Source organism: Mirounga angustirostris, unplaced genomic scaffold (genome assembly GCF_029215605.1).
Source record: "Mirounga angustirostris isolate CCGP_5_RB_7025 unplaced genomic scaffold, mMirAng1.0.hap1 SCAF_5, whole genome shotgun sequence".
NCBI lineage: Eukaryota > Metazoa > Chordata > Mammalia > Carnivora > Phocidae > Mirounga > Mirounga angustirostris.
The window spans coordinates 73,156,339-73,178,330 of NW_026991713.1; the positions used below are offsets into that span (position 1 = coordinate 73,156,339).

The 21,992-nt window shown below is 37.1% G+C and overlaps 1 protein-coding gene across 5 annotated transcripts in view; it reads left to right on the forward strand.

The window, feature by feature from the left end:
* Window positions 1-21,992, forward strand: part of CPNE8 (copine 8) — a 226,900-nt gene that overhangs the window by 145,610 nt on the left and 59,298 nt on the right. For 4 of the 5 annotated variants that reach the window (XM_064591402.1, XM_064591404.1, XM_064591400.1 and 1 more), the window contains 3 exons: window positions 10,265-10,340; window positions 13,418-13,471; window positions 14,714-14,775. In XM_064591402.1, the coding sequence (XP_064447472.1) occupies window positions 10,265-10,340; window positions 13,418-13,471; window positions 14,714-14,775 (192 nt within the window). The remainder of the gene's footprint in view (window positions 1-10,264; window positions 10,341-13,417; window positions 13,472-14,713; window positions 14,776-21,992) is intronic. The other variant, XM_064591401.1, reaches the window with a different exon arrangement.

Here is a 21,992-nt window from a genome sequence, read left to right on the forward strand (position 1 = left end):
TTTACCCAAAGTCAGTAAATCCCAAAGGTAAAACTTGTAGGCAGACATTATTTTTATTGTGTTGCATAGATATTTCTTTCATTTCCACTAGAAAATTCACAGATACTTATACTGTATTTGAAGGACAAAGTTTCTACTATGCTTATTATTAAAAAGGAAGAGCTTCCATACATAAGTATTATCCCATCTAAGCAACCCAGACACCAGTTCACTGAGTACTTTTAATTCTTTGATTAAATGTTTTAGATTTGTATCTCTTAGGAACGCAGCAATTCTGAAATTTTGCTTCATAGTCTCCTGGAGTTTCGTTTGGTTAAAAAATATATTAATTTATTCAAGCCTCTAAAAACACACAAAAAAACTTTTATGAGGTGGGTTATTCTATTTCCATATTTTAATACTTTGAAGATATTCACATTGTTTTTCTTTAAAGATTTTATTTATTTGGGGGCACCTGGGTGGCTCAGTTGGTTAAGCGACTGCCTTCGGCTCAGGTCCAGGATCGAGTCCCGCATCTGACTCCCTGCTCGGCAGGGAGTCTGCTTCTCCCTCTGACCCTCCTCCCTCTCATGCTCTCTGTATCTCATTCTCTCTGTCTCAAATAAATAAATAAAATCTTTAAAAAAAAAAAAAAGATTTTATTTATTTGACAGAGAGAAAGAGAGCGTGTGTGCGTGAGCATACAAGCAGGAGGAGGGGCAGGCAGAGGGAGAAGCAGGCTCCCACTGAGCAAGGAGCCTGATGCGGGGCTTGATCTCAGGACCCTGGAATCATGACTTGAGCCGAAGATAGACACTTAACTGATTGAGCCACCCAGGCGTCCCTAATTCACATTGTTAAAACCATTATCATAAAATGAACATACCTCAAAAACATAAAGAATTATTAAAGCCTCTCAAAATACCTAAAAAGTTTTTTTCTCCATAGTGTAAGAAAATAATTTTCATTTTGAGACATGAAAAGGGTAATAATGTAGGAATTCAAAGAAAATCTTAAAACTCTTGAATGGCAATAAGTATAAGTTACTACTTTTATGTTAATATAAAAATAAGCACACAATCTCCAGGGATGAAATTCTTTCTTTTTTTTTTATTTAAAGATTTTATTTATTTATTTGAGAGAGAGAATGAGATAGAGAGCATGAGGGGGGGAGGGTCAGAGAGAGAGGCAGACTCCCTGCTGAGCAGGGAGCCCGACGTGGGACTCGATCCCGGGACTCCAGGATCATGACCTGAGCCGAAGGCAGTCGCTTAACCAACTGAGCCACCCAGGCGCCCGGGATGAAATTCTTTCAAATCTGAAAGTTCTGAGCTACCAAATGAGATCTAAGTCAGGGATTACAGTAAACTTTGTCAGCTCTAAAGGTGCAATTTCACCGAACTGGGGTGATTATTTTTTAAAATTTATAACATGTACATTTTTTTTTTGCTAACAATGCCTGGTCTACACAGCACAAAATAAAGTAAATTTTTTTAATTACTTGGTTTTATTGGAGATAAATATTCTAGGCAATTTGGTGGGAGCTGGAATTACTGCTTTTTGAACTTGAATGATCCAAATAGTTTATACATGTTAATTAAAAACTACAGTGGCCGTAATTTACATGACTTTGTACTGGGTACACACTTTTTTTCCTTGTAAGTCTACTAAATCTAAAATCTTGAAACTGACCAAAGAAAGCTCTCCAGTTTAACCATAGATTTGAAAGAATCTCAATAGCAAATGTACTTTAATCTCCTCCTACTGGGGACTCACCTTTAGCAGTTGATCCTTGTTGCCCTCTTGGAGTCCCTGTCTGTCAGGAAGATCATGGACAGGATGGGGACTGCCGGCCAGAGAGAGTATGGAAACTGGTAGCCAGCTTTACAAGCAAGGTTGGCACGAGAGCTAGAACATTTATGATGTCTGTTGGCAACTCTGGCATGACTGTGGGAAGTGGTGCCCCAACACACAGAGTAGACAGGATATACCAGAGACAAAGAGGGTATTGTTTGCCAATGAAAAGACCCTAACCTGGGGAGCCTGGATGGCTCAGATGGTTGGGCGTCTGCCTTTGGCTCGGGTAATGATCCCGGGGTCCTGGGATCGAGCCCCGCATCAGGCTCCCTGCTCAGCTGGAAGCCTGCCTCTCCCCCTCCCTCTGCCTCTCCCCCTGCTCATGCTCTCTCTCTCTCTCTCTCTGTATCTCTGTGTCTCGAATGAATAAATTAAAAAAATCTTAAAAAAAAAAAGAAAGAAAAGACCCTAACCTTGGGTAGCAGTGCGCTGCAGTGTGCAACTTGCCAACTTTTGCTACTTTGGGCTAGGAGTTGTGCGTTGTATAAGTGTGTGTGTGTGTGTGTGTGTGTGTGTGTCTGTATGAGAGAGACAGAGTGGTGTGTGTGTGTGTATGAGAGACAGATGTGGTGTGTGTATGTGTGTGTGAGAGAGTGACAGGCAGTGGTGTGTGTGTGTGGGTATGTGTGTAACTCCTGTCAGAATTTTTTCCTTGTGCTTTTTATTAAAAAATGAACTTGGTAGAGAAGTGATAGAATCCCTGTGTTCTAGTCCTCATCATTGTGAAAAAGCAAGACAAGGTGATACTATTATCTCTTAATAACATACAGTGGTAGTCAAGGCTTACAGAGAATAAACAAAACTAGCAATATAATATGAAATCTAGATAGATGAACAGATAGATTTATATATGAACTCAGGCAACTTTGGGTGAAAAGTAAAATATAAACAAGTACTAATCTATATTCAGTGACTAGCCCAGAAATATACCATGTATATAAATGAGCAATTTATAAAAGCATCTGATGCATTACTAAAATAAAATTTCTTAGAACTATGAATTGAATTTATCTTCTTATACCTAAAGCATATGTATTTTAAAATTCTTGAATGATTGTTATTAATATGTTGGAAAGGGAGTAATTACTTTGAATTACATTTATGTGGCTATAGACCAATAACAGCAAAAGAATAAAAAGGTACAAGAATAGAGATTTAATATCTCATTTTTTAGAATTAGATCTTTTGAAAAAAATTTTAAAAATAAAAAAATATAAAACTGATCTTTTGGCCATTATTTTATTCTAATCCTGCTTCTGCTATTTTGTTGTTTTGCTTATTATAATAATGCTAATTATTATTATTCTGATTAGTCTGAAAAAATAACACTCATTGGCTGATAGTTTAAATTTCAGAAATAGGTTAGTGCATCACACAGATCTACCTTTCTAGAGATTAATACTCAAGGTAAAAACTAGAATTCAATCACTTTGAAATTATAGAGGAAAAAGTATGTGACATGGATGACATAAATATTTAAAAGTTCATGAAATTGGAGGATATCTTAACTTCAGACATTATCTCAGTTAACTTTTTTTTTAAGATTTTATTTATATGAGAGAGAGTGAGAGAGCACTAGGAGAGGGAGTGGCAGAGGGGAGGGAGAAGCGGGCTCTCCACTGAGCAGGGATCCTAATGTGGGGCTTTATCCCAGAACCCTGGGATCATGACCTGAGCCCAAGGCAGATGCTTAACTGACTGAGCCATCCAGGTGCCCCTCTCAATTAACTTTTTAATTAATATGATCCTAGAAAAATATCCAATGATCCTGGCTAGCTAAAGAAACTTCATCCTACCTTTCAATGAATTAAATTGCATTTGTGAAACTATTGCTATTTTTGGCCATATACAATTTGCTTCCTCTTTAACTAGGCAAATTTTAATATGAATGAGAAAATTTTGCTTGATGATATTTTGGTGCATTAAGCTTATTAGAGGAAATGGAAAAGAATTAAAGGTTATTATGTAAAAAAAAGACTGTGTAGTTAAAATTGACATTATATCTAATACATACACATGGAATTTAAATAATGTAAATTTATAAAAATACTTTAAAAATATGTCTATACCCTGTATTAAAAAAAATTGGAGTAGCTATGTAGGCATACAGTTTGGGCTTAAATGTGATAAATCATCATTTATAACATTTTCTTTATTATGGTATATATTGTTTTCTATATCAGTGTAAGGCACATTAAAAATATTGTCTTTGTCTTGGGGCACCTGGTTGGCTCAGTCGTTTAAGCATCTGCCTTTGGCTCAGGTCATGGTCCTGGGGTCCTGGGATCTAGCCCTGTGTTGGACTGTGTGTCTCCTCTCCCTCTAACCCTCCCCTCCCCCCTCCCCCCCCCACCCGCTCGTGCTTGCTCTCTGTCTCTCAAATAAATAAAATATTTTAAAAAAATATATTGTCTTTGTCTTAGAAAGTGGTATTTGTCCCATGTCTTTGTACAGATGTAATAAATAAGTGGAAATTAAGTTAATAAATGAAATATTAATAGTAAGTAATAATAGATAAAATACAAACATATTAAACTGTATGATTATGTAGATATATGTTACTATATAATATTTTATATATATTTATACCCAAAATGACAATAGGACTTATTTTACACATACGTGTTATATATATCTTTTTAAATTTCTATCTATATTAGAAATGGATCAAGGAACAGGTGTGGATAAGACTGATAAAATTACCCTATTTTTCCTGTTGAATTGTTAATATTTGAGAGTGATTATATCTTAAAATATTATTGTAATCTATGGAGGGAGGAAAAATAATGCAAATCTCTTGAAATTATTTAAAATTTCAACAAAGCTAGAGATAAATGATCACTTCTACGTTGAATACATTCATATAAATCTTATATATAATAATTTCTACTAGTAAAAACATAAACCAGCACTTTACAAAGGAAAAAAAGTACTTTTGTAAGGATGTGTGTATAATTTGTGTTTACTAGGACAATTAATTAAGAATAATTATAGTTCTGCAAATTTACATACAGACAAGCTCATAATAAAGGAATACTTAAAGGTCATATTTCTAGATGTTTTAAGGTGAACTAGATTCTCCCTCAGGATTTGAGGAAGTTACATGGGAAAAGAAGGACTTGATTCTGTTAAAATTTTAAATTAGATAATACTTCCTTTAAGAATCAGTGGAGGCTGGGGGTGCCTGGGTGGCTCAGTCAAGTGTCTCACTTTGGCTCAAGTCATGATCCCAGGGTCCTGGGATTGAGCCCCGTATTGGACTCCCTGCTCCGCGGGGAGCCTGCTTCTCCCTCTCCCACTCCCCGTGCTTGTGTTCCCTCTCTGGCTGTCTTTCTCTCTGTCAAATAAATAAAATCTTAAAAAAATAATAATAAAAAATAAAAAACAAAACATTCTTAGATGCTGAAAAGTCTTGTCAAAGTCAAAGGCTTTGACTAGAATAAAAGCAAAGAAAATTAGCAAAATCAGGGATAGCTGATATACTGTTATCTGGACTCATAAAGATGACTTTTTGTGTTGATCATTGGAAATCACAAATCCTATGGCATATTTTACCTGTCATGGAGTCAGTGGTTTGGTGTTAGTCACCTCTAGAAAAACACTGCTGCTCTTTTCCTACAAATACAGGTTTAAGCAGTAGGAATGTTCGCAACCAATGAGTTGAATTAGGGTCACCATAACTGTACTTCAGTTAAAAGTGTCTCTCATTTCTGTGACTGCTGAATCTCTAGCTATTTTAAAATACATTGCTATGCTTGCCAGGAGTGGCCCAGATTAGACAAGATAGAGGAATATGGGTAATCAGTATGTTGCTTACAAATGAAGGAGACGGTGATATCTGGGGCTGTTGTTTCCGTGGGAAAGATCATGCCAACTTTTGAGCCAAGGTATTTTCAACATCCTAGAGAAATTGTCTTTAATACACATCTGTTTACAAATCCTTGGTTGAGAGATCCTTCAGCACACACCTGAAACAGGGCACACTGGTGTACTCTAAAGGAGAGGAATTACACAAGAGCAGGACAAGCCATGGGTATGTATGTTAACTCCAAAATACCACAACGCAGTGTATATTCATTCATAAGCCTGTTACATCCTCACAAATAATTTTGATTAAAGGTTTCTTAAAATTATATATATCTAGAATCATATTCTTAATAATTGGAAAAATATAGTTTAATAGTGTCTTTTTCAGGCAGTAAATACCTTTCACAGAAAGAATCAAAGAATTCTCTTGAGTTTATTTTCAAAACAGTAAGTAGGCATTGCCTCCAATTTTTAAGTGAAGACATTAGGACCCCAAAGTTGGCTGACTTACTCCAGATCACTTGGTGATGGAGAAAGGGATGAGACGAGAGTTCAGTACATACATGTCATTTGTATACGTTATGTGCAAAACTAGTTTAATGACAGTCAAGAAAGTAAGAATCATCCATTATCCCCAAGGCAGGGTGGCCTTCAGGATCATCAGAAATTCCAGCAAAAGGCAATATTGCCTGCCTCTCTTTTCTATGCCTTTGGTGTGATAGTGTGTTTGCACTTCCATGGAAAAAGAACAGTTGTTTGCATTACTCTTAGAGTTGTTTTAAGGAGGTGGAGAGGGTAACGGTGGTTAATGTGAATGGCACTCGTGCAATTCTTTTAGACTGAATATAATCTGAGACAAATTTGTTAATATTACTGGCAAGATAAGGTCACAGAATGACTGATATTAACTTGAATCTATTTCCAACTTTCAATTGTGCCCATTATGTACCAGGCAATGAGGTAGATGCCAAAAACATGGAGATGAGTTTATCACCTTTCTTACCTTCAAGTATGATGAAGGCTGGGAGAGGAACTAAGTAAACAACAGGTATAATACAATACAGGATTTGTGATGGTAGAGAGATACTGGCTTCTTTAAGAGCAAAGGGAGCAGCATGAAGCAGGAAAGGCTTCTTGGAGGACATAATAGTTAGGCTATAAGAGTTGGTGATGCTGAGAAAGAAGGAGCCAAAAATGGAAGAGGGGGTAGACACATTTGTTAAGTAAGGACTGTCCTAGAGGTTTCAAATATCAATGTGAATATATGTCATATACATTTTTTCACTATTAATAGAGCATACAAATGATCGTAATATACAGATTTTATTTAACAGTTTAATCACTTTCCGCAAACAAGGCTTTTAGAGCCAGACTACTGATATATAGTAGTAATCAATTTGCTTTAAATATCTCTTTAATTTTTTTCCTCAGTAGCATATATCCATTATAAAAAGTATGGAGAACAAATTAGAGATATAAACAGACACAAATCAGATAAACAGCCCTGGAGTAGACTTTATTTTATCAATGCAGTCAGAGAGACATAACAGAATAATTATTTTAGTTGCAATTAAATTAACAGGAAATAGCAAAGCAGTATTATTGAATCACAAGGAAATTGTTGGTTGTGATTTATTATGAAAGTCTTTCCATCATATCTCTCTGTATAGTGATAATTGTTTCAATATTATAGTACTGAAAATCAGGAACAGATAAAAATATTAGGGCAAATTAAATTTTCCTTCTTTTAATATCAGTAAAATCTAGGAGTAGTTGATGATGGGGGAAAAAGATAACTATAAACCTGTGAAAATTACATTTAATACTTTCTTTAAAGTATTTATCTATGGTTTACTAAACAGTTTTTGAAGTTGGAGAGGTTACAAAGGAAACTATAAAAACTTCCATGTATTCCAAGAGATCTATGACAAAATTGACCTGGGAATCAATCCACTTATCCACCCAAATTCTTCAGGTTTTCTGGAGACAAACACCTTGTATCTAGGGTTGACAAGTTTACCACTACCTCCTCTTAACTGCCTTATGCTGATGAACTTTTGACAGATCCTCACTTCGTGATCATCCATTTCTCTGGCTCTGAATAGATACAAAGATGTGTTTTCTTTATCTCACAGAAATGTTGTCTTGGAGACTGAAGTGGAATTTGTGACTCAATACATTTTCTCCTCTACAACACAGGATAGCATTGTATTTATATGACATGCAAATTCAGTGTTTTTTTAAAAATAATAACCTTAGACAAGATTCAGAAGGGGAGGAGCAAGTATTCTATTCATTCTTTAATTTATTTATATCCTGTCTCATTCTGGAAAGAATCCAAGATAATTTATAGAAACACATGTAATAAGACATGGTAAACTATAAACTGGATCAGAAATTGAAGGAAAGGGGAAATGAGAATAAGAAATCTGAAAAGTCTGCAGAGGACAGCATGTCATGAAGACATATCCTGCAAGAAATAGGCCATAGATTTGGCCATCAGCCCTCTCTAACAACTAGCTCAGAGGGGAAAAAAAAAAAATCTCCATTTCATGATAAACAGGGTCCTTTCAGAATAGGAAAAACCAGTGGGAAGCACAGAAGCTTAGACTCACAGCATTGAGACCAGAGAGAATTGTACCTCATTGTTCATCACTCAATTCTGTAGAGAGTAACAAATTTACCAAAACAAAACAGAACCAAATATCAGAGAATTGCTTCTTAGAGAGTTCCATAATGACTTCAACAGGGGCGCATCAATGTGCCGTATGATAAACCTGACCATTGCCAGTGGGTCCAGATTTGCCACTCTGCTGGACTTACATTATCTGGATGGTTATTACATGTTCTTGCAACTTGACTGAGTAATTCTATTTACTTGAGACCAGTAATATTGTTTTTCTCTACCAAGTATTTGATTAGTGTTGAGTGGTGGGAATTTAATGTTAATAGTAATAGCTGAACATTGAATTGAAACAATTAACCAAATGAGGATTTGCATAGTCAGAAAACTACCATAAGGGCTTAGGTGATCCAAGGTTTTATTTAAGCCCTCTATATTCCCACCACTAGTGTGGTGAGCTCTGTTACATAAGGCTTGCCCACACTACCATTACCAAAGCATTGTGCCTGAAGTGCTTAAATAGAACATTTTATTTCCATGACTGTTACTTAAGATATTTGAAACAAACACAGCAATGGAAGTGGATAGATTTTAAACATAATCTCCAAAACTCAGTTTTTAAGATCGCAGTGAAAGATACCATGATTATGAGCTTGGGCTTCTGAAGGTCAAAGAAAATTATTTCACTTAGTAGAAATATGTAGCGCTAAAGTACTATTTTATGATTTTCCCCATGTAACTTCAATGAGTGAGTCCTAGGGGATTGGGTTCATAAATACAAATATATTTACCACTATTTTCAGTCCCCTTTCCTTTCACATTTTCATGTGTGTAGATCTGCTTCTGGGAGTTAAATCTGGAAGGGGTCAAGGTGATACTGGTATAAGGAGGCACTTAGAATATTATGATGTATGTACAACATCTTTGAGATAATGGAGAACTGGGAGGCTGGAAATCTAATGAACTGTATTTTAAATAATGTTATAAAAACATTTCTTCTTGCAAAATCTCTACTGATACTAATGGCAGCTCAGTTTTTCTTCCAAATTCCATCTTTAGAAATCAATATTTTGGTTGGCTAGATAGCAACTTGTTTGTTGCTTGTCTCTGGTCATCAGATCTTCACAACTAAGCATTTAAACCTACCTGGGGGTTGGGGAAATATGTATATTTAATGGTAATGAACACCTTGCATTTGCAAAGTGAATGGGCCAAGCTTAAATTCTATGATATAAATAGCAGTGTCATCCTTATGGTGTGTTTACCACTTGAATTCCTACAATCTTTATCTTCTTTATCTTCTTCCTCTGTAAGTTTCCTTAGGTAAGCTTTAGTAATCACATTGACAAGCATTTTATAGTGAGGACTAATGCATGCTCCTTATCCCCTCCCATCTAAACTGAGTAGGCACCTGTAGAAGGTCTTCTTCCTGAGAAGGTAATGACAATTACTTTAAGGTGAAGAAACTCTGAATAACCATGTTGATATTAACAATGTACTTTGAAGCTATTCTTATTAAAAATAAAGCTTGGTGACTATTATACATGTGAACATGGGATACTCTTAAAAAATAATGTCCTATTACATCTTGGTCATAAGAAAGTTTGAAGAATTTTATATATTTGTAATTATTTATATAAATAATAAGTTTTTGAGTGTCTTAAACTTTCATCCTAATAAATCATTTTGGTAGCATAGATGATGAAATGTTTTTGAGATGTGAGTTATTAGAACTAAAATACCTGTTTGAAATATTAATATTGGTGGGATAAATGAAATATAATTTGAATACTTATAAAATGTATTTTGAGTGTACATAATTTGGGATTAAAGAATAATGAAGTTATGTATGGTCTCTTAAAATATAAGTTATTAAGTTATGCTCGTAGTAATATTAACTATTTTTTCATGATTAAACTATATATTTGTAGAAAGCTTTAAAGTATAATTGACAAATGTATGAAAGCTAATACTATATATTTCTTCTCTTAAATGTAGTCATGATTTCATTGGAGAATTTACCACAAGCTATAGGGAACTTTCTAGAGGACAATCGCAATTCAATGTCTATGAGGTAAGAGGAATTTTATTTTATTATTTTCCTCTGGAAGAAGTAAATTTATGCTTTAAAAGTATAGATTTTTGCAAAGGGTAATTGGCAAAGGTTAACCAACTACCAATATATGTAAGAATCTTCAAACTTATTGAACAGACTTGTTTCTGAGATTGAATGATATATTTCTCTTCAAGTCCCATGGTCTTTTAACTCTATTTTGAGAAATTAAAAAATTCTCACCTATTTAAAAAATTTTTTTCCATAAACCTCCCCCTTTATGTTTTGCCTTCCTACCGACCTCCTCCCCAACACTTTTTAATAAAAAGAGAAAAATGTGCATTTTCATTATGTCAACTTGGTGTTATAAAATGAACTTAGGTTTGAGCACCTTCACTGTTGTTTAGTTGAAGATCGAAGGGAATGACAAAGTATAATTCAGTCATTAAAGAAATCCACGTTATTAAAGCAAGCACAGTAGCTCTTTCTGCCTTAAACCTACCTTGCCAGTTAACTACCAGATATGTGTTGAGTACATGGTATGTCTGGCAGTGTTAATACTTGAGCTATGTTACCTGTACATTCTCTTTAATTTTTTTATTTAACAAACATCAATAGCAAAGGAGAATATCTCCGTATCAGTCAATAATGGTAACTCCTTCCCTGCCAGGTTGACACTAACATTGACCTGTTTTAAGTTACTAGTGGAACACTTTCCTTCTTCTAGCATCTTCTTACTAAACTAAAGCAGTAGCATTCCATTCATTCACTCATTCATTCATTCATCTAGAAATAAAATATTTAGTACATGGCTTTTACATTCCACATTCTCTGTTAAGGCCCTGGGAATACAGAGATGATTAAAAATTTCAGTGTCTAGGGATACCTGGGTGGCTCAGTTGGTTAAGCATCCCACTCTTGATTTCAGCTCAGGTCATGATCTCAGGGTTGTGGGATTGAGCCCCATATGGGGCTCTGCACTAGACTGGAGCCTGCTTAAGATTCTCTCTCTCTCTCTCAAAAAAAAAATTCCATTTCTAATGGGAGACAAACGCATGAAATATGTTTAGTTTGTCTTGGTAACAGCTACATATAGTATTTTACTTAGTAGAGTGTGAGATATTACAGATCAAACTTCCCAGGCAATGACAAAGATGGAGTAATGGATCAATTTTTCTGTCTTAATATTCTGTCTTCCAGGGAAGGAATATTAAGGCTCTAAACAGGCAATGAAAGTAATATAAGACAGGTTGTACTTGTAGAGGTACCTGTTTTCTCTGCCTACCCTTGGGCTTCTAGATCTCCAGCACTATAACCGAGCTTTTAAAAACCGTAGGGCTTTATAGAGTGGTTTGGGCAGATAAAGACCTTCTCCTGTCAGTTGCTGAGCTGATGGGATTACCTCCAGAACTGCAGTCATGCTGGATTGGAGCTGCTTCTGAGGCTATTAGGTCTGTAGTAGCATCCGTGGTTGGGGATGCTTGTTGCCAGCAGCTGGAGTGGACATGGATTCTGTCTGGCCCCTGGGTGGATGAGACTGGCTCCAAGACTTTATTCAGTCGGTTGGCACTGAACCAGCGTTCCTTTTCAGGATGCACAGTTGGGTCCTCAGTCAGATGGCCTCTTACTAAGTGTGAAGGTGTGTGTGGCTCCTGCCAGGTCTCTTGGAGGACTCCCCTCTGATCACTGGATGGGTCCCTAAGTAGGCAGGACTGTCTCTGGACCATACCTAAGAGGGTCAGCCACTGAGGCCCATGGCTGTTTCAGGTACCATAGTTAAAACTTCGGTCTGTACTTGTTCTGGAGGTGCAGATGGGCATGTCCCCCACTAGGTCCCTGGGTGGGCTAGATTACTTCCTAACCATGGTCGGAGGGGCTGGGACCAAATAAATATAAGGCTATTTCATGATCTCCTGAGGTACAGAATGAGTATCTCTTGGTGGGTCCTTATGCCAGCAGGATTGCTCACAAATTATGGCGAGAAGGAGCTGGAACTAAGTATCGGGCCCTTTTAGGATCTAGATGGTTGTCCACAGGACCGTTTCCTCCTGGGACCCTGGACCCATAAGACTGTTGGTGGGCTGGAGCAGAGTATAGGGCCCTTGTGGGATCTCTAAGCTTGCAAACAGCTTTCAGGATCCCCAAGCATGCAGACAGGAGTGTCTCCTGCTGGCTCCATGTACCTGCGGTCCTTCAGGTTCATTGAAATAGTATGTATTTGCTGTCTGCTCCAGCCACCTGGGCCAGTTACTTTTTTCTCTTTCTAGACTGTTATGTCCATCCCTTTTTATTGTAGCCTTAGTTTAAATTAATAAAGTTTAGTTCAAATAATACTTATCATAAATTCTTTTAACTTTTTTTGCCTGTCTAAATGCTTCCATGTGTGTTTTGGATTGGGATGTGCTGAAGGATTTTCTGTTAAGGCACTTACGTGTTTTATTTATCCTATTAGATTGACAGGTCTTACTCATTTTTACATCCCCTGGATTCTTCAGTGTCTTGTACAATATAGGAGTGCAGTAATATTTCCTCATGGAATAAATGGTCAAAAATTAAATATTCGGTACAGAAACCAGACCTTTACTAATTAGCACATAGCCTCAGTATCAGGTGGAAATTACTACCCCTGACAGCAATAGAGTAACAGAGCCCTTACGCATGCACATATTTGGGTGATTTGCTATGTTAGTGTTTTTAACCTAATAGCAAAAAAGTTGTGTATCTTGCCTATACTTTTCTTTAGCTATTTATAGTTTACTACAAAGCAATCATTATTATTTAGGACCTAGGATGTTAAAGTCTTTCTCACATCAAGAAGATACAGATGAATGAGGATAATCAGTGCATAAAGTGATTGAGAAGAATATTATTGAAAAAATACATTTTTAAAAAAGATGGTCACACACACACACAAAGAAGATGGTCACCAGTAAATTTTGTAGAGAAGTTTTGGCTGAAGGACTGTCCAGGAGTCATACCAAAGGCATTTGTAAATGAATAAAGGCATCAGGGGTGAAGGCAGCCGTTTGAACTACACATTTTGTAAAAATTTCCATATAAAATCTAACACAGTGTAATTGTTTCATCTGCTTTTCAAGGTGGTGAATCCCAAAAAGAAAGGAAAAAAGAAAAAATATACTAATTCGGGAACAGTAAGTCAAATGTTATGTTATTCACTAAGGAGTCAAATAAACGAATAAAAAATGTGTAATATTTACACAGACTAGAACTAAAGACTAGGCTCTTTGACTTAGGATTTTAGTATGAAGGTGTATACTAGAAAGCTGAACTTGCTGTGGGGATGGTTGTAATGGAGAATACCTTATAAAAAGTAGTCACCCAGCTTCCTGCAGGTTGTCCTCGGGATTGTATGGCCTCTGAGGGAAGCTGAAGTTTTCTTATGAAATCCTCGTTCAGTGGAATCACACTAGAGAGAATCAAGTAGGTATGAAAAAGTTTGTTAGTAAGAAATACTGTACTCTTTACAGGCTACACTTAACTATTAAAACTGATGGCATGCGAAAGTACTTGTTCATAGTGTGTTAAAATTTACAACTTGTAGGATGCTAGGCTAAATCAATACACGAAGGTACAAAGATGAAAGTATCTTGAAATTAAAATCATCCTATTCCTTTTTTTTTTTTTTGAGAATTCAGGTGTACCTTTTTTTATATTGGAGTTTAACTAACACACAATGTTACAGTTTCAAGTGTACAACATATTGATTTAACAATTCTGTACATTACTCTGCCTTCACCACAATAAGTGCAGTCACCAGATGTCACCATACAATGTTATTACGATATTGTTGACTGTATTACCTATGCTGTACTTTTCATCTCTGTGACATTCCTTCTATATTATACTGAAGATTTTATTGTAAGTTTACATTTTCTTAGGAGAAGCAAAATCTAAGGTCTCTCCAAGTTTCCTTTTAAAGATTTCTATACTGCAAGACACTTAAAATATTAGATAGCCTCATTACAGGACCATGAGAAAAACACACATTTCCTCTTAGAAGGCTTAACTCACTGATTCTGATTTTTTAGTTTTAACCATTTTTCAGCTCCTTTCATCTCTCCTTTTATCTAAAATGGGAAGTAACACAGTGTCCTTGTGGACAATTTTCATGCTATTCTTCAAAGGAAGTATACTGGTCATAGAAAGGAGTTAGTTAATTTTGTTGGCCCCTTTCATTCTGATCATTTTAAAATGTAAGAACAATCAGTCCTGGCAGATTTTAATAAAGAATAATGTTGTTATTGATTTTTAAAATGTGATGTTCCTCTCTGATATGAAATATGAGTTCCTTTCTAATACTTAGGATAAAGTCCATTTGGGGTTGCAATTAGTACTAGTAGGTAATTCTACCTTGTTTTTCTTTTCTTTTTCAGGTAACCTTACTCTCTTTTTTAGTAGAAACAGAAGTTTCATTCCTTGATTATATTAAAGGAGGGTAAGTCATTCTCTGAAACTGTTTCCTTGCTTAAACATTTCTTTCAATGTGTCTAGCAAGTGCTACCACTAGGTAATAGGCAGCTGAAATGATCAACTTTATTATAGTTTGATGGCAGACCTTTTGCTTTTTTGTTACAGACTTAAGGAGATAAACTTAAAGACAAAGAGCTATTACTTTTGGGGAAAATTGCAACTTTTCTTTACCAAGAGAAAAGACATTATTGTGTCAATAATAGTTGCAGATAAAGCTATTCTATGCCATTTCAGAGAATATTTTCAGTTGCCTAACATATGGGACTTTTTATATGAACTTTTCATTATTTTTGAAATAGAAGAAAAGCTTGAGGGCTTGTTGTAAATGTATATTTGAGCTCCAGAATTAAAGAATGTATCTTGTCATAAAATCATCATGCAAAAATGGATGGTGAATAGTCATTTTCTTGCTCCCTATGCTTCTAGGCAGGAATATATTTCAGGAAAAAATTGGTTGTTGTAACCATTCTTGATATCTTTCAGAGTCCAGACAGAGCCTGTCTTGGTAATATATTATGGATTCTTATACCCAAGCAAATAGGCAGGTTTTTTTTTCCTTCAATTTTGTTTCTATTTTTAACCTAGTTGTGCCTATTTTTTCATAACCAAGCATCCCCAGACATTGAAAACAGTCATTCATTACTATACCGTCTAAAATATCCACAGATTCTAATTTATGTGCTATTACCTGTATTTACAATATACAAAAATGGTGAGAGGTAAATTTGAATGTGGTTAGTAACTTCATGACAGATAATAGCAGCCAGAGACAACACTCATGTAAACCTCTTCCTAATTACAATTTGGCCATTTTTTTTTCTAATATCAGTTCACTGGTAGAATGTCGTGAGGCAGAAGAAAGGGATGAAAGAATGAGAAGGCTAAAGGAACAAAGATAGTTTATCAAAAAAACAGAGAGCTTGACCCGTTTGCTCTTAGTTAAGGAAACAAAAACAAACCCCAAAACGATACTTTCTTAAATGGAGAATCAATGCTACATGTGGGCATCTTGTGCCCCGCCACCTGCTACACGGACACAGAAGCTACGGTGGTTGTTTCAATAAAGTTAAAGGAAATGTACTAAAGTAGAAAAAATGTTTGCTGTTCAAGAAAAATTTTAGAAGTGAGCCTTTGTGTGAAGAAAAAGGAGACAAATCTTTATTTAGGGTTACAAACTGAGAAGGACAACCCAACTCAGTTGATGTGCTTGTCCAGAAAGGGTGAGAGGAGGTGGTGTTATTAAAACTTAAAACCACAGCGAGGGAGAAATTTCAGTTGGTATGATTTGCTCAGTGATTAGTTGACGACTTTTGCTCAGGATTGTGGGTCGGGGGAAATTTTCCAGGTGTCTACACCTCAAGATAATGATCTCAATTCCAGGAAATGGCTGTGCTTTTCTGAACTCCACAAAACCATGGCAGTTGCAAGGTGGAGTCAGAATTGTCAACTGTTCCTTCGCCCCTTTTCCTCATTTCCTCTTTTTGATCATCGGTGTATGAAACGTTGCCATGATCAGTTGTGGTGGGCAAACTCGTTATGGTAGAGTCCCTTGTTGCCCAAGTGCTTGCCTGCTGCTTGGGGTCCATTCCATCTTTCCATAGGGGGCAGAAGGGCATAGGGTTAGAGCAGTAGACACAGAAGCTTCGGTCATAATTAACTTGGGAGCAGAAGAGGAGGAAGAGAGGCACTTCTGGAAACAAGCAAAAAGTATTTTGTATAGCAACCAGATGCTTAATCCCAAAATTAATACAGTATTGTATTCCCGATTGGAGGATGTTTCCTATTTTGTCAGGAGACCAACTAAAGAGATTGGATGATGGTAGATAACTTTTAATATGATTGCAAATTTCACTGAAGATGGGATTGTTGATACTGTGAAACAAGAGGCCTGTATGAAAATTTTTTTTAAATTTCTAATTCTACTTTGGAGGAAGTATTTATCCAGGTGTAACAAGAAATATTAGCAAGAGCACAGACACCCCCTTGTTTACCAGCCCGTACTCAAGTGCAATTTGATTGTCTAGGACTACTGAAGCAAGGGAGTCCAAGGATAATTGTAAGTTTTGTCATAAAATCATCATGCAAATGGGCTGAAGCAGTATTGTGAGATAATGCCTCTAGAACGTTTGTTCGATTACACAGGGTGGCTTTATGATAAGCAAATCTTCCCCAAGGGGCCAACATGCCTATGGCCAGACCAATTCTAATAATTATTATACCTTAAGCCCTTTGGGTTCTATGAGAGGCAGTGGAGTTTATGGGTAGGATAGACAGATTGTGTTATATGAATCCTAGGGTACGTTGTCCAGTGACCCAGGCATTGTTAACACATTTGAAGGCTAAGGTTTGGTTAGTTATTCTTCCATAAGTGTTGCCCATATAGGAAAGATAATTAAGAGGGCTGCTACTGATAAGTATATACCCTTCAGAAGCTCACCAGGATTCAGTTGCTCTTGTTTTATCATTCAGAGTGGTGCTATTGATGATGGGAAAGGAAGAGTTGGTACGGAGGGAAGATGGGGGTCCTGTACCATAAGGTTTATTGAGATCACAGTAAGAATGTAATTTGGGGGGCACCTGGGTAGCTCAGTTGCCTAAGCATCTGACTCTTGGTTTCAGCTCTGGTTGTGATCTCAGAGTCCTGAGATAGAGCCCCGAATTAGGCTCTGTGCTGGGCATGGAGCCTGCTTAGGATTCTCTCTTTCCCTCTCCCTCTGCGCCCCCACCCCACTCTCTCTCTCAAATAAATAAGTCTTTTTTTTTTTTTTTTTTAATTCATGAGAGACAGAGCGAGAGAGAAAGGCAGAGGGAGAAGCAGGCTCCCAAGGAGCAGGGAGCCCGATGCAGGACTCGATCCCAGGACCCTGAGATCATGACCTGAGCCAAAGGCAGACGCTTAACCATCTGAGCCACCCAGGCGCCCTCAAATAAATAAGTCTTAAAAAAAAAAAAAAAGATAGAATTTGGGTTTAGTTTGATCATAGCAAAACCTCTTATAAATACTCCTTTGATGGGGCTTTCTATATATCATTCCCCAGGAACTCATTGGACCTAAGTATTGATAGGAAATTTCATCATTTGTCTTCTGTTCTTGATGACCTGGCAGAGGGCAGTAGCATTAGGGTATATGAATGATTGCAATTGATAGATTATAGTGATCAGCTAATGCAAAAGTGAGATTTACATCTGTAGAAACCAGACTAGGTCCCAGGTGGACATATCTTATGCAAGAAGAGAAATTGTGGACAGGAGTAGCTTCAAAACAAGGAAAGGAGGCTAAAGAAAATTGGGTTAGGGCACCTTTGAGGGATTGGGGAGGAGCAATTATATTTGACCAGAGGCATTGTGCATGATCTTAATGATCTTAATCTGTGGGGCAATCTTACTGAACTGAGGGGAGCTAAGAGGGAGTATTTTGTATTTGGTTGGAATGTATGTGGGTTATGACATACCCAGCAATTTTTTAGGGGGATCCCCTGGGCTATGGTTTGGGACAGCTTAACAATGGAGTTAGTATTCCAATCAGAGAACGTTCCATCTTTGATAGAACGTAGTAATAAGAATATTATTAACTGGTTTTTCATCTTGAATTTGTATAGGAGTTGAGAACAAAGAGTAGGGACTATAGAGTATCAAGTCTTACGAAAGCCTGAGGGTCATTAAGGAAGTCTCCATTTAAGAACTCAAACCAAGGAGGCAGCCAGAGGTCATAAATGACTTCAAGCCAGTCTTGGGTGGGGGAAATAGAATGGTGGTGAAAATGGGACAAAAGGGAAAAAATAAGAATTAAAGTAAAAGTAGGGTTCTGGCTTGGGCCTGGATTTTGAGTATCAGCTACTTCATTGGATATTGTCTGCTTCAATTCTGGGTCTTGTGATATCCTTTAAAATGGGGGTGACTCTCCAGCCATTTTTGGATCCGCAACCCTTTTCTTTCTTTCTTTCTTTCTTTCTTTCTTTCTTTCTTTCTTTCTTTCTTTCTTTCTTTCTTTCTTTCTTTCTTTCTTTCTTTCTTTCCTTCTTTCTTTCTTTCTTTCTTTCTTTCTTTCTTTCTTTCTTTCTTTCTTTCTTTCTTTCTTTCTTTTTATTTATTTTTCTTAACATATAATGTATTATTTGTTTCAGGGATAAGGGTCTGATTCGTCAGTCTTATACAATTCACAGCGTTCACCATAGCACATACCCTCCCCAGTGTCCATCACCCAGCCCTCCCATCCCTCCCACCCCCCTCCATTCCAGCAACTCTCAGTTTGTTTCCTGAGATTAAGAGTCTCTTATGGTTTGTCTCCCTCTCTGGTTTCATCTTGTTTCATTTTTCCCTCCCTTCCCCTATGATCCTCTGTCTTGTTTCTCAAATTCCTCATATCAGTGAGATCATATGATAATTGTCTTTCTCTGATTAACTTATTTCTCTTAGCATAATACCTTCTAAGTTCCATCCACATCGTTGCAAATGGCAAGATTTCGTGGGGTTTTTTTTTGATGGCTGCATAATATTCCATTGTGTATATATGCGCACCACATCTTCTTTATCCATTCATCTGTTGGTGGACATCTAGGCTCTTTCCATAGTTTGGCTATTGTGGACATTGCTGCTATGGGTGCACATGCCCCTTAAGATCACTATATTTGTATCTTTGGGGTAAATACCCAGTAGTGCAATTGCTGGGTTGTAGGGTAGCTCTATTTTCAACTTCCTGAGGGACCTCCAAAGCCCTTTTTAAATGAGAAATGTGAATCTATGAGTCAGCTCCTTGTAGCTTTGCTGTGCATGAGTTGGTTGGCAATACCTGATAAGGTCCTTTCTATTTTGGCTGTAAAGAATCTTAAAGTTGATGTCTCTTCAAGTATACTAGATCTCCAGGCTTAAGGTCATGAGTATTTTCTTTGTCTCCTGGGAGCACTCTGTAAAGTGAATCTTTAACAAATTTGGCCTTTTCATATATATTTGCACAAGTCCCTTACAGTACTGGAGAGTTCTCCTTATAACAAAGTCGGGGGCAAGTGGCCCTCAGTTAGTTTCATAGGCTGCCCAGTGATGATTTTGAATGGAGACAATTGATCCTTGCCAGTATGGGTAGATTTTAGATTTAAAAAGACAGTGAGGCAAAGCTTTGGGCCAACATAGACCAAAGACAGTTGTTAGTTTGTCCAATTGAGTTTGGATTATGCCATTAGTGTGTTGTGTTCAACTAATCTTGAGGATTAAGGACGATAGGTGCAATGAAAATGTTAAAAGGTGGGTAGATTTTGCAGATCTTTTGGACAATTTGACCAGTACAATGGGTTCCTTGATTACTGTGTAGCTGTTGAGGAATACTCCAATTGGGAGTGATTTTTTTTCTAATAGGTTTTTGACGACTGTGTTAGCTGTGGCTTGCCTGCAAAGGAAATGTCTTGATCCAGTGAGAAAACATACAGATCATTACCAATACATAATTACATGTGGTAAATGAGGGAAGCTGGATGAAATCAATTTGCCAGACGTCAGAAGGTCTGTTGGGAAGAGGAAATTGACCTAAGGCAGTGTGACATGGTTTTGCAGGATTGTGCAAGGGGCAAATAGTACATTTTTGAAATATTTGTTGGGCAACAGTTGGAGATGGCTTCTAATAGTACTGTTGTGCCCATTCGACCATTTTATGTGTGCTCCACTATGTCATGTCATGGATAAATTTAAAAAGAGCTCTTGGGGCTCTGTTTGGTAGTACAGGTTTATTTGGTCCCACCCAAAGGTTGTTTTGGAGAAGGCCTTCTAGGAGCCTCATTTCATCTGTTTCTCCCTTACATCTTCAGTCTTATTATGTTGAGTTTGTTTTACGTAATTTAGGGTTAAGGGATGAAAATCATACAGATGGACGTTTGTGAATCAGAGGTTTGAAGTGCCACATTTTTGGTGGCCTGGTCAGCATGATTGCCCTTGGCTTCAGGGATATCAAGTTTGGAATGAGCTTGAATTTTTATAAAGCTAAGCTGAAGGGAAAGAGAATGGTGTCAAGCAGTTTTAATATTTAAGTTTTATTTTTATGGATTGTCCAGAGGATGTTGGAAACCCTCTGTTTCCAGAGCATACTGAAATCATGGGCAACCCCAAAAGCATATATGCTGTATATAGACGGTGAGAGCTTTATTTATTGCCAATTGGCATACACTTGTTAAATATGTAATTCAGCTTATTGGGTGTAACGAGCCAAGGGCAAGGAGCCTGCTTTGAAAATTTTTTCAGTGGATACTACAGAGTATCCTGCACTGTATTTTCCTTGATCACTTTTAATGTAACATCCATCAATAAACCCAGTGAAGTGTGCATTTGGGAGGGGAGATTTATGAAGGTCTAATTGAGGGGTAAATAATGAGTTATAAGGATGCAATTGTGTTCAGTTGAATCTTTGAGGGGTAAGGGAAGTAAGGTAGCAGATTGAGAGATGGACAACAAGAGAATGAAATGTCTCGCAAGGATATGACTGGCAGTTAGATGTTCTGTGTAGTGGGAATCAAAGAGAGTTTTAACTGTATGTGGGACTAATAGCTATGGGGAGAGTTAGTACTATTTTTTTGGTGGCAGTAAGGAGTATAAAGGCAGCTGCTGGGGGATGGAGGCAGAGAGGCCAACCTTTGGCCACAGGTTCTAATTGAAGACTGTAATATCCTGTGGGGCATTGTTGGCCTCCATGCCTTTGGGTCAGGATTCCCAAGGTGTTACTGGAAAGTTCATGGACAAAGAGAAGAAGGGCAGTTGGTAAGTAGGGTGTCCTAGATTGGGGAAGAGATAAGCTTGTTTTTTAAGGGTATGAAGGCTTCTTGGGTCTCTTGAAGCCATGGAATAGGGTCTGGAATCTTTGTGGTTAGGGGGACATTTAAGGGTTGAGCTTTGAGGGAATAATTGGGAATCCAAAGGCGACAGTATCCAGTAAGGCCCAGGAAACTCAGTATTGTCTTTTAGTCTAAGCTTGAGGGAACTGGGTGATGATAGTAGTTCCGTCTGGTTCTATTTTTAACCCATCTGGTGTTAAAAGATGGCCTACGAATTCCACAAAGGCAGAAGAGAATTGTAATTTATCTTTAGATACTTTATATCCTTTGTTGGCTAATTGTTGGAGAAGGTGTTTAGGGTCAATGTGAGAGTCCTTTAGGGTAGGGGAATATAGGGGAATATAAAAATTGTTTATATATTCTAATAATA